General features: G+C 53.3%; 1 protein-coding gene across 1 annotated transcript in view; it reads right to left on the bottom strand.

The window, feature by feature from the left end:
* GALNT18 (polypeptide N-acetylgalactosaminyltransferase 18) overlaps positions 1-12,210 on the bottom strand; it is a 507,876-nt gene that overhangs the window by 16,678 nt on the left and 478,988 nt on the right. Inside the window, exon 10 of the mRNA XM_040410370.1 lies at positions 6,499-6,663. Coding sequence (XP_040266304.1) covers positions 6,499-6,663 — 165 coding nt within the window. The remainder of the gene's footprint in view (positions 1-6,498; positions 6,664-12,210) is intronic.

The following is a 12,210-nucleotide window of genomic DNA, read 5'->3' on the forward strand; positions in this document are numbered from 1 at the left end:
CCAGAGCTGCACTCACTATTCTGCTGGTGCAGTCACTGTGTACATACATTACTTATCCTGTACTGATCCTCAGTTACATACTGTATTATACTCCAGAGCTGCACTCACTATTCTGCTGGTGCAGTCACTGTGTACATACATTACTTATCCTGTACTGATCCTCAGTTACATCCTGTATTCTACTCTAGAGCTGCACTCACTGTGTACTACCCCCCCCCCCCCCCCCAGCTGTGTCTGGTGCTGCTGCCTGTCCTCAAGCTGTAATACCGGGCATGGCCAGAGATGAGAATGGCGCTGTATTTGGGAAATCCGGGCGCAGTTTCTTGAGATTCGGCAGAATTAGCAGTCCACCCCGCGTCTGATATCTGAGGCTGTTATAACGTGCAGAGATTTCTGTCTGTAATGAGCTTATAACATCCGGCGCCAGCGATCGCGCTTTAATTAAGCCAAGAAAGGTCAATGGATCCTTAATGGGGACTTGTTACTGAACGACTCATTATAATCCCATCATTGCTTTATCGCTGCTGGGAAAGCGGAAGCGACAACCAATATGGCTGCCAATACTGTTCCCACAGGGGTTGGCACCCGTGGTACCCTAAAAAAAAAAAAAATAAAAGACGACAAGCCCGCCTCGTCCCCCAACCACTGCTTTATGGCTTCATTCCTAACCATTTCTGGTGACCTGCAACTACTACCCTCATCAGAGCTGCACCTCTCCTCTGGAATGCTGGGTGACTATTAGAGAAACTGTCACTGACTGAACGCCGGCGCATTTCTAGACTATTGGAATGTCAGTTTTGGGGAGACCACTCTATAGAAGGAGTGATACCCCTAAAGTGAACCCCCACCTATAGGCCCAGGATTAGAAAAACATGGCTGCCCTCATCTGAAACAGCACCATACAGAGCATCTGCAATGAAATGAACGGGGCAGAGCTGCAGTATCACACACAGCCTGAGGACAAGCGGGGGGCGCTGCTTCTGCCAGAAGGCAGCCATGTCTTTCTAAGCCTCTACAGCCCCTGTAGTGTCAGATACACCCATATGATAAAGCTCTGCCTGCAGCCACCACTAGGGGGAGCTTAAAGCCGGATCCCATTGAGCGCACAAAAAAAATGTCTCCCCCTAGTGGCCTGATCTTAATTTGCCATTTTCACTTCTGCTCAGCTTCTTCTCTAGTGCCCTTCTAGTCTGTTACAGGCAGGGGGAGGGGAGGCGGCCGGTCACGTCTCTCGCACCAGATCTGCTGCTCTGTCCTGAGAATTTCTGCCAAATACATGAAATGTTTAAAAAATAAGAATTAAACGTGAAAAAAGCTGCAACTTTGTAAAATATTTGCATCAGTTTCCTGATCTCAGAGAAGTTTCTCATTTCCATCTAGAAGCTCAACTCCTGCCTGACCTAAAACTCCTCACAGCTAAGGGTTTGTTACTATGTATCAGTGGGTTCCCAGATAACGGATACAGATGTATCAATGTACCGCAGTCTCCAGAGGGTGTTTGCTACATCTGTATGCGCTGTGTTCACTTCTCACTCATTGACAGCAAGCAGATATTTTGAAAATGGTGAGAAACGAAAGCATGAGAATCTATTATTTATGGCGCCGTATGTGGGGGAGGGGAGGTTATTATGTATCTGACAATTTTCAGTCTATTTCGGGGCACTGTACGCCATCAGCGTATAGCATGGACCCCATTAATAAGCTCCGCCCCCAGGACTTTCGCTGCATGCTATTCGGGGGTGACAGGATTGCACTGACTCCCAGATGCACCATTCCTATACTTTATACAGATGAGCGCACGACATCGACGTATTTTTTGTTTACGCCCGGTGTGAGCTCACGAACAACGCCCAGTCTGATACATTCACCCGCCGTAATCGTGAATGTGTCCTTCATCCCTTCCTCCAAGGGGCGGCGCACACACCCAGAGGAACTCTTCATCCTCGCTGTATACCAGTCCTGCATGCTCAGCTGAGGGTTTGTTACAATGTATCATGTATAGCTCCTAGATCGACAAACCCAGACACTCAGCATATACAAAACTAACATCCAAAAATGTATCTTTATTGAAATCGATAGAACAAATAAATACAGTTGCAAGAAAAAATATGAACCCTTTGGAAAGATCTGGATTTCTGCACAAATGGTCATAAAATGTGATCTAGATCTTCATCTAAGTCACAACAATAGACAATCACAGTCGGCTTAAACTAATAACACACAAAGAGTTAAATGTTACCATGTTTTTATTGAACACACCATGTAAACATTCACAGTGCAGGTGGAAAAAGTATGTGAACCCCTAGACTAATAGATCTCCAAGAGCTAATTGGAGTGAGGTGTCAGCCAACTGGAGTCCAATTAATGAGATGAGATTGGAGGTGTTGGTTACAGCTGCCCTGCCCTATAAAAAACACACACCAGTTCTGGGTTTGCTTTTCACAAGAAGCATTGCCTGATGTGAATGATGCCTCGCACAAAAGAGCTCTCAGAGACCTACGATCAAGAATTGTTGACCTTGCATAAAGCTGGAAAGGGTTATAAAAGTATCTCCAAAAGCCTTGCTGTTCATCTGTCCACGGGTAAGACAAGAAGAAACACACAACACTATGTGCGGAGAAAAAGAGGCACAGCACACCAACATCAAAACCTCATCCAACTGTGAAGTATGGTGGTGGGGGGCATCATGGTTTGGGGCTGCTTTGCTGCGTCAGGGCCTGGACGGATTGCTATCATCGAAGGGAAAAATAAATTCCAAAGTTTATCAAGACATTTTGCAGGAGAACTTAAGGCCATCTGTCCACCAGCTGAAGCTCAACAGAAGATGGGAGTTGCAACAGACAACGACCTAAAGCATAGAAGTAAATCAACAACAGAATGCTTACACAGAAGAGAATCCGCCTTCTGGAGTGGCCCAGTCAGAGTCCTGACCTCAACCCGATGGAGAAGCTGTGTGGCATGACCTCAAGAAAGCGATTCACACCAGACATCCCAAGAATATTGCTTAACTGAAACAGTTCTGTAAAGAGGAATGGTGAAGAATTACTCCTGACCGTTGTGCACTTCTGATCTGCAACTACAGGAAACGTTTGGTGGAAGTTATTGCTGCCAAAGGAAGTTCAACCAATTATTATATCCAAGGGTTCACATACTTTTTCCAGCTGCACTGTGAATGTTTACATGGTGTGTTCAATAAAAACATGGTAACATTTAATTCTGTTTGTGTTATTAGTTAAGCCGACTGTGATTGTCTATTGTGTGACTTAGATGAAGATCAGATCCCTTTTAAGACCAATTTGTGCAGAAAATCCATATCATTCCAAAGGGTTCACATACTTTTTCTTGCAACTGTAGATGCATAAAATGGCAAAGACAGAGACAACCACATGGCGAGATGCTCGAACGTGTCGGGACATCCAGTTATAGCATCACAAGTAGTGGAGAAGTTGGGATGGAGAACAGTATACAGAAAATATAAATCAAACCATGTGGCCCCCAACCACGATTCACAACATATAGACAATACAGACCCGGCTAGTCGGCCAGCTCCAAGAGACCCCGACACGCCGTTTCGCCTCAGCTTCCTCAGGGGAGTCGAAGGCCACGATCTGCCCATCTTAGTTAAGGGCAAGACGCCCAAGCGAAAAAAAACACCAGTAATCCCCTCCCAAGTGTCCGGGGATTCATGACAACTGTGAGGGTGCAGGGAAGATGGGAGCAAGTAAAAGTAACACCAGAACGGGGGTGAAAAAAAAGTATCGTGATTTGTCGGACGGTAAAAACCACGAAGTGTGAACAGGAGCAAGGGGGAAGAATGAAAAGGGCCCAGACAAACGGGAGTTTACATTCAATATAACAATGCTGCAGTGTGTGTAAAGAGCAAGAAAAGTAAGACTGATGAATAAAAAATGAGCTTATATTTATTTTTTTACAAAATAAAAATAAAGACAATGTATCCTGTGTAGACAATCCTCTGTGATGTAAACCACATCAGCACAAATTACAATGTATCAGTGCCAATAAACACGTCAGACAGATTTCAGACACTGACAGCACAGCAATGATTCTTGAAAATGTGAAATTGAAGCAAGTTGCAGATATTTTGATTACATGGGACTGCCCTTAAAAACCACACAGGACTGCGGATCAGGAACGGTTATCACTGCATTTACCTGCGCATTCGCCGGTCGTCTGGGGACTCCGCGTACACGAAAACTGCGTTTATAGGACATTATAACTGTCATTTTATACAATATAAACCCCAAATCTGATCAGACCGCCCCTCCCCGCCCTCTTACATATGTATTTTCTGTCTAGTAATCTCGGGCTCCTAAGTGCGAAATGATTCTGTTGAAGCAGAAATGACGGCGGATAACAAGGCGCCAAGTGCTTTGCGGCTTCACAGCTGAAAGCCGATCGTTTCCCTGAAGACGGAGAGAATAGAAAAAAGAAAACACCGCAATTTCTATTTTGCTGTTTGGCCTCTTAAGCCTGTGCTGAGATATTGCGATGTGCTGACCTCCCCGCAAACATGCGGCCCCGACCGCTGCCGACAGAGGAGCCCGCAGCAGGCAATTTGTCACTTTCAATATCTCCAGCCCAGACGACAATCCACAAAGCATTCGCCCGAAGAGATGGCGAGATTTGTCCGCTTCTATTTTCAAGAGTCGGAAATGGCTTCCTGTATGTGACAAGCTGTGAGATATTGAAGAGTCTATGGAAGATGACCTGAAACCGCCAGCGCAGAGCGAGCCCCGCCGCCACCCAGGGCTCAATAACAGCCCAGTTATCAGGATATTGAATCTGCTGGGTCACATAATATACCGAGGAGTCGCCAGGAACCGCGCAAGGGCGAAGACGACTCAAGAGACGGGCAACCGGAGCAGACAGGAGGCACCGCGTACACACAGTACTTATCCTGTATTATACTCCAGAGCTGCACTCACTATTCTGCTGGTGCAGTCACTGTGTACATACATTACTTATCCTGTACTGATCCTGAGTTACATTCCTGTATTATACTCCAGAGCTGCACTCCTATTCTGCTGGTGCAGTCACTGTGTACATACATTACTTATCCTGTACTCATCCTGAGTTACATCCTGTGTTTATACTCCAGAGCTGCACTCACTATTCTGCTGGTGCAGTCACTGTGTAACATACATTACTTATCCTGTACTGATCCTGAGTTACATCCTGTATTATACTCAGAGCTGCACTCACTATTCGGCGGGTGCACTCACTGTGTACATACATACTCCTGTACTGATCCTGAGTTACATCCTGTATTATACTCCAGAGCTGCACTCACTATTCTGCTGGTGCAGTCACTGTGTACATACATTACTTATCCTGTACTGATCCTGAATTACATCCTGTATTATACTCCAGAGCTGCGCTCACTATTCTGCTGGTTGCAGTCACGGTGTACATACATTACTTATCCTGTACTGATCCTGAGTTACATCCTGTATTATACTCCAGAGCTGCACTCACTAATCTGCTGGTACAGTCACTGTGTACATACATTTCTTATCCTGTACTCATCCTGAGTTACATCCTGTATTATACTCCAGAGCTGCACTCACTATTCTGCTGGTGCAGTCACTGTGTACATACATTACTTATCCTGTACTGATGCAGGCAGTGGTGATAGTACCAGCAGAATAGTGAGTGCAGCTCTGGAGAATAATACAGGATGTAACTCAGGATCAGTACAAGATAAGTAATGTAATGTACACAGTGACTGCACCAGCAGAATAGTGAGTGCAGATCTGGAGTATAATACAGGATGTAACTCAGGATCAGTACAGGATAAGTAATGTATGTACACAGTGACTGCACCAGCAGAATAGTGAGTGCAGCTCTGGAGTATAATACAGGATGTAACTCAGGATCAGTACAGGATAAGTAATGTATGTACACAGTGACTGCACCAGCAGAATAGTGAGTTCAGCTCTGGAGTATATACACGATGTAACTCAGGATCAGTACAGGCTAAGTAATGTATGTAACAGTGACCTGCACCAGCAGAATAGTGAGTGCAGCTCTGGAGTATAATACAGGATGTACACTCAGGATCAGTACAGGATAAGTAATGTATGTACACAGTGACTGCACCAGCAGAATAGTGAGTGCAGCTCTGGAGTATAATACAGGATGTAACTCAGGATCAGTACAGGATAAGTACTGTATGTACACAGTGACTGCACCAGCAGAATAGTGAGTGCAGCTCTGGAGTATAATACAGGATGTAACTCAGGATCAGTACAGGATAATGTATGTACACAGTGACTGCACCAGCAGAATAGTGAGTTCAGCTCTGGAATATAATACAGGATGTAACTCAGATATGTGTGACACAGTCTGCTATGTTTCTATTCACCCTAAACTAGACCCTAGCAATGTTCCTGGGCGTGCACACATTACATCAGACGTGGTATGTGGCCCCTGGCTGGCCACGTTGTGTACATACAGTAACATACGATGAGCGATTACCTGATTAAATTGCCAGTAAAGCTTCATCCTCTTCGCTTTGGCGTAGTTGCATTCGATCAGCCGCGGCCGACTGTTCACGTCCACCAGGCAGCGGTTGTCATCGTCATCTATTGTCGGGCTCAAGACTCCAACATGAAGCTGCTGGGAGCTCGTGTAGTAAACGTTCTGCGGGTGGGAGAGAACGAGATGTAAGCAAGAACTTCCCATTCACTGACAGCAAGCAGAGAATGTAGAGAAATTGAAACAATGTCTACTAGAATGCTGCAGAACGTTTGTTACAATTATAACCTTAGTTGGGGGAGGGGAGTCCTAAGGAGCAGGTTTCCTTCTGTTTCTTGGAACTTTCTTGACCGCCTTATTTCCAGATTCTCCGGTTTTCCGCTCAGCAGTGACGCCCAGTGCCTGCATTATACAAATGTATTGGGCAGCGGATGTAATGGCGCTCCTGACGCCATGAGATCCCGTCAACCCTGTAACCGATGGAATACAATTCCTGAACCTTTAATTCTCAGGGCTCGTTCGGAGGAGTCGGCAGCGGCTCTGCATCACGGATATTAATGATTGCGCCACAAGTTTGGTTATTATTAAAACTGCACCAAGCCGTGATGTGAACGAGAACCAGCGGCTGATTACGGCGCTCCATCACTGTCTGAGGGTCTTAAAGGGACCACAGATGCTTGGATGGCTCTTCTGCACATCCCCTGGGATGTCTGTCAGGGATTTGCTTACAGCAGCATCGTCCCCAGCTGATCCTGAAGATGAATGGCCGCTCGTCTCCGCAGTGTGACCCAATTAGAGCGACGTCTTTTCTAGCAGCGCTCTCAAAGACTTATTTAGTAAGGTTCTTGTGCGCACAGGGGGCCCTTTAAGGGAGCGTATTGATCGTGCAGAGGTGAGTGTTACTGCTAGATAAGTGCGCAAACAAATATGGCGGACCACGTGGTGAGTGTTACCGCACGGCCAAATAGTGTCACCTGCAGGAGACTAAAAGAAATGACAACGCAGATATGATTTGGCGCCACGTTTTTCACGTCTGTATTTCTGCCATCCACAGAGACCACGTGGACTGCCATGGATCGGGAGAGAAGGGCGTCTCCTGTTTTGGTCAGTGCCATAGACTTTGAATGGAGCGTCAGAGTGCCAGCGCCTTCTAGTCAGGATGGGGGGGGGGGGACGACGACAAGGGACGTGTTTCCCGTTCTGGTGATCTGTGGCGGGTCCCACGCCCCCCAGAGATCTACCATTCACCTATCCTGGGGCAGATACAGCTCTGCATAAAACAATGATTCTCTGCCGATTTGTAACGCTTCCCCTTTAAGAATTTTTCCCTCCATGTGCCAGCGGTGCGGGAAGTGGAGCCAGCGGTGCGGGAGGTGGAGCCAGCGGTGGAGGCGGTGCGGGAGGTGAAGCCAGCAGTGCGGGAGGTGGGGCCAGCGGTGGGGGAGGTGGAGCCAGCGGTGCGGGAGGTGGAGCCAGCGGCGGGGGAGGTGGAGCCAGCGGTGGGGGAGGTGTGGAGCCAGCGGCGGGGGAGGTGGAGCCAGCGGTGGGGGAGGTGTGGAGCCAGCGGTGGGGGAGGTGTGGAGCCAGCGGTGGGGGAGGTGTGGAGCCAGTGGTGCGGGAGGTGGAGCCAGCTGTGGAGGAGGTGCGGGGAGGTGGAGCCAGCAGTGCTGGAGGTGGGGCCAGCGGTGGGGGAGGTGGAGCCAGCGGTGGGGGAGGTGGAGCCAGCGGTGGAGGAGGTGGGGCCAGCAGTGCGGGAGGTGGGGCCAGCGGTGCGGGAGGTGGGGCCAGCGGTGGGGGAGGTGGAGCGATGGCTGTACCCAACTGTATGCCTCATACTGTGGATTATTTAAAGGGGCAGCTACAGAGATTCAGAGCTAATACCCTCCTGTAAAGTGTATTTATGAGGAGGACACTTTCAGACCGGGGGAAGCATTAATTCTGTTACTTGCCGCAGTACTGATTTTCAACACTTTGACAGTTTTTTCCATAGAAACTACTGCGCCAACAACTGGGATGAAACTTGCGCCGTTTTTGGACGGAAGGTTCCTCCAGTCTCGGAAAATGCCTCATTTCATTCCGGGAGAATAACAACATTACAGGCATTTTCCAGGGGATAAAATGTCGCGATTTCTCTGCTCTGCCACGAATGCCGCCGTTCTGTACGTGAAGCACAATCCAGGGGTCATGCTCTACGTGCCCGTCTGCCATAATTCCTGCAGGTTTAAAACGTCGGCAGAAGGTCTCAGATACAAATCAGACGTCAGCGGCTGAACAGCGTTAACCCTGTGATTGTTCTCGGACCGACTCTTGGCTCCACAGGACTAATCCCTAACAATGGCCGCTGGCGGGTATTTTCATTACGCTGCAATTATTCAGTTACTTCGCTCCATTGCTTGAATAGCGGCTCAGCGGGGGCAGGGCTGTCACCAATACGACTATTGTTCCGCAGCCTTCACATCGAGACGTCGGCCCTCAGATATACGGAGATCCTGCAGAGACCGGCACAAGCGGCTGAAGCCAGAGACTTGTCATAACTGAGGGGAGGAGGAGCCGGGGTCTGGGTCCAGGGGCTGGAAAGAGGGAGGGTCTGGAAGGAGAAAGGGAGGGGTCTGGAAGGAGAAAGGGAGGGGCCTGGAAGGAGAAAGGGAGGGGCCTGGAAGGAGAAAGGGAGGGGGAGGGGCCTAGAAGGAGAAAGGGAGGGGCCGGGGCCTGGAAGGAGAAAGGGAGGGGCCGGGGCCTGGAAGGAGAAAGGGAGAAGCCGGGGCCTGGAAGGAGAAAGGGAGGGTCCGGGGCCTGGAAGGAGAAAGGGAGGGGCCGGGGCCTGGAAGGAGAAAGGGAGGGGCCGGGGCCTGGAAGGAGAAAGGGAGAAGCCGGGGCCTGGAAGGAGAAAGGGAGGGTCCGGGGCCTGGAAGGAGAAAGGGAGAAGCCGGGGCCTGGAAGGAGAAAGGGAGGGTCCGGGGCCTGGAAGGAGAAAGGGAGGGGCCGGGGCCTGGAAGGAGAAAGGGAGGGGCCGGGGCCTGGAAGGAGAAAGGGAGGGTCCGGGGCCTGGAAGGAGAAAGGGAGAAGCCGGGGCCTGGAAGGAGAAAGGGAGGGGCCGGGGCATGGAAGGAGAAAGGGAGGGGCCGGGGCATGGAAGGAGAAAGGGAGAAGCCGGAGCCTGGAAGGAGAAAGGGAGGGGCCGGGGCATGGAAGGAGAAAGGGAGGGGCCGGGGCATGGAAGGAGAAAGGGAGGGGCCGGGGCATGGAAGGAGAAAGGGAGGGGCCGGGGCATGGAAGGAGAAAGGGAGGGGCCGGGGCATGGAAGGAGAAAGGGAGGGGCCGGGGCATGGAAGGAGAAAGGGAGGGGCCGGGGCCTGGAAGGAGAGAGGGAGGGTCCGGGGCCTGGAAGGAGAAAGGGAGGGGCCGGGGCCTGGAAGGAGAAAGGGAGGGGCCGGGGACTGGAAGGAGAAAGGGAGGGGCCGGGGCCTGGAAGGAGAAAGGGTGGGGCCTGGAAGGAGAAAGGGAGGGGCCGGGGCCTGGAAGGAGAAAGGGAGGGGCCGGGGCCTGGAAGGAGAAAGGGAGGGGCCGGGGCATGGAAGGAGAAAGGGAGGGGCCGGGGCATGGAAGGAGAAAGGGAGGGGCCGGGGCCTGGAAGGAGAAAGGGAGGGGCCGGGGCCTGGAAGGAGAGAGGGAGGGGCCGGGGCCTGGAAGGAGAGAGGGAGGGGCCGGGGCCTGGAAGGAGAAAGGGTGGGGCCTGGAAGGAGAAAGGGAGGGGCCGGGGCCTGGAAGGAGAAAGGGTGGGGCCTGGAAGGAGAAAGGGAGGGGCCGGGGCCTGGAAGGAGAAAGGGTGGGGCCTGGAAGGAGAAAGGGAGGGGCCGGGGCATGGAAGGAGAAAGGGAGGGGCCGGGGCCTGGAAGGAGAGAGGGAGGGGCCGGGGCCTGGAAGGAGAGAGGGAGGGGCCGGGGCCTGGAAGGAGAAAGGGTGGGGCCTGGAAGGAGAAAGGGAGGGGCCGGGGCCTGGAAGGAGAAAGGGTGGGGCCTGGAAGGAGAAAGGGAGGGGCCGGGGCATGGAAGGAGAAAGGGAGGGTCCGGGGCCTGGAAGGAGAAAGGGAGGGGCCGGGGCCTGGAAGGAGAGAGGGAGGGTCCGGGGCCTGGAAGGAGAAAGGGAGGGGCCGGGGCCTGGAAGGAGAAAGGGTGGGGCCTGGAAGGAGAAAGGGAGGGGCCGGGGCCTGGAAGGAGAAAGGGTGGGGCCTGGAAGGAGAAAGGGAGGGGCCGGGGCCTGGAAGGAGAAAGGGTGGGGCCTGGAAGGAGAAAGGGAGGGGCCGGGGCATGGAAGGAGAAAGGGAGGGGCCGGGGCCTGGAAGGAGAAAGGGAGGGGCCGGGGCCTGGAAGGAGAAAGGGAGGGGCCGGGGCCTGGAAGGAGAAAGGGAGGGGCCGGGGCCTGGAAGGAGAAAGGGAGGGGCCGGGGCCTGGAAGGAGAAAGGGAGGGTCCGGGGCCTGGAAGTAGAAAGGGAGGACCCGGGGCCTGGAAGGAGAAAGGGAGGGGCCGGGGCATGGAAGGAGAAAGGGAGGGTCGGGGCCTGGAAGGAGAAAGGGAGGGTCGGGGCCTGGAAGGAGAAAGGGAGGGGCCGGGGCCTGGAAGGAGAAAGGGTGGGGCCTGGAAGGAGAAAGGGAGGGGCCGGGGCATGGAAGGAGAAAGGGAGGGGCCGGGGCCTGGAAGGAGAAAGGGAGGGGCCGGGGCATGGAAGGAGAAAGGGAGGGTCGGGGCCTGGAAGGAGAAAGGGAGGGGCCGGGACCTGGAAGGAGAAAGGGTGGGGCCTGGAAGGAGAAAGGGAGGGGCCGGGGCATGGAAGGAGAAAGGGAGGGGCCGGGGCCTGGAAGGAGAAAGGGAGGGGCCGGGGCCTGGAAGGAGAAAGGGAGGGGCCGGGACCTGGAAGGAGAAAGGGAGGGGCCGGGGCCTGGAAGGAGAAAGGGAGGGGCCGGGGCATGGAAGGAGAAAGGGAGGGGCCGGGGCATGGAAGGAGAAAGGGAGGGGCCGGGACCTGGAAGGAGAAAGGGTGGGGCCTGGAAGGAGAAAGGGAGGGGCCGGGGCATGGAAGGAGAAAGGGAGGGGCCGGGGCCTGGAAGGAGAAAGGGAGGGGCCGGGGCCTGGAAGGAGAAAGGGAGGGGCCGGGGCCTGGAAGGAGAAAGGGAGGGGCCGGGGCCTGGAAGGAGAAAGGGAGAAGTCGGGGCCTGGAAGGAGAAAGGGAGGGGCCGGGGCATGGAAGGAGAAAGGGAGGGGCCGGGGCCTGGAAGGAGAAAGGGAGGGGCCGGGGCATGGAAGGAGAAAGGGAGGGGCCGGGGCATGGAAGGAGAAAGGGAGGGGCCGGGGCCTGGAAGGAGAAAGGGAGGGGCCGGGGCCTGGAAGGAGAAAGGGAGGGGCCGGAACCTGGAAGGAGAAAGGGAGGGGCCGGGGCCTGGAAGGAGAAAGGGAGGGGCCGGGGCATGGAAGGAGAAAGGGAGGGGCCGGGGCATGGAAGGAGAAAGGGAGGGGCCGGGGCATGGAAGGAGAAAGGGAGGGGCCGGGACCTGGAAGGAGAAAGGGTGGGGCCTGGAAGGAGAAAGGGAGGGGCCGGGGCATGGAAGGAGAAAGGGGGGGGCCGGGGCCTGGAAGGAGAAAGGGAGGGGCCGGGGCCTGGAAGGAGAAAGGGAGGGGCCGGGGCCGGGAAGGAGAAAGGGAGGGGCCGGGGCCTGG

The sequence above is a fragment of the Bufo bufo genome, chromosome 10 (genome assembly GCF_905171765.1).
Source record: "Bufo bufo chromosome 10, aBufBuf1.1, whole genome shotgun sequence".
Taxonomy (NCBI): Eukaryota; Metazoa; Chordata; class Amphibia; order Anura; family Bufonidae; genus Bufo; species Bufo bufo.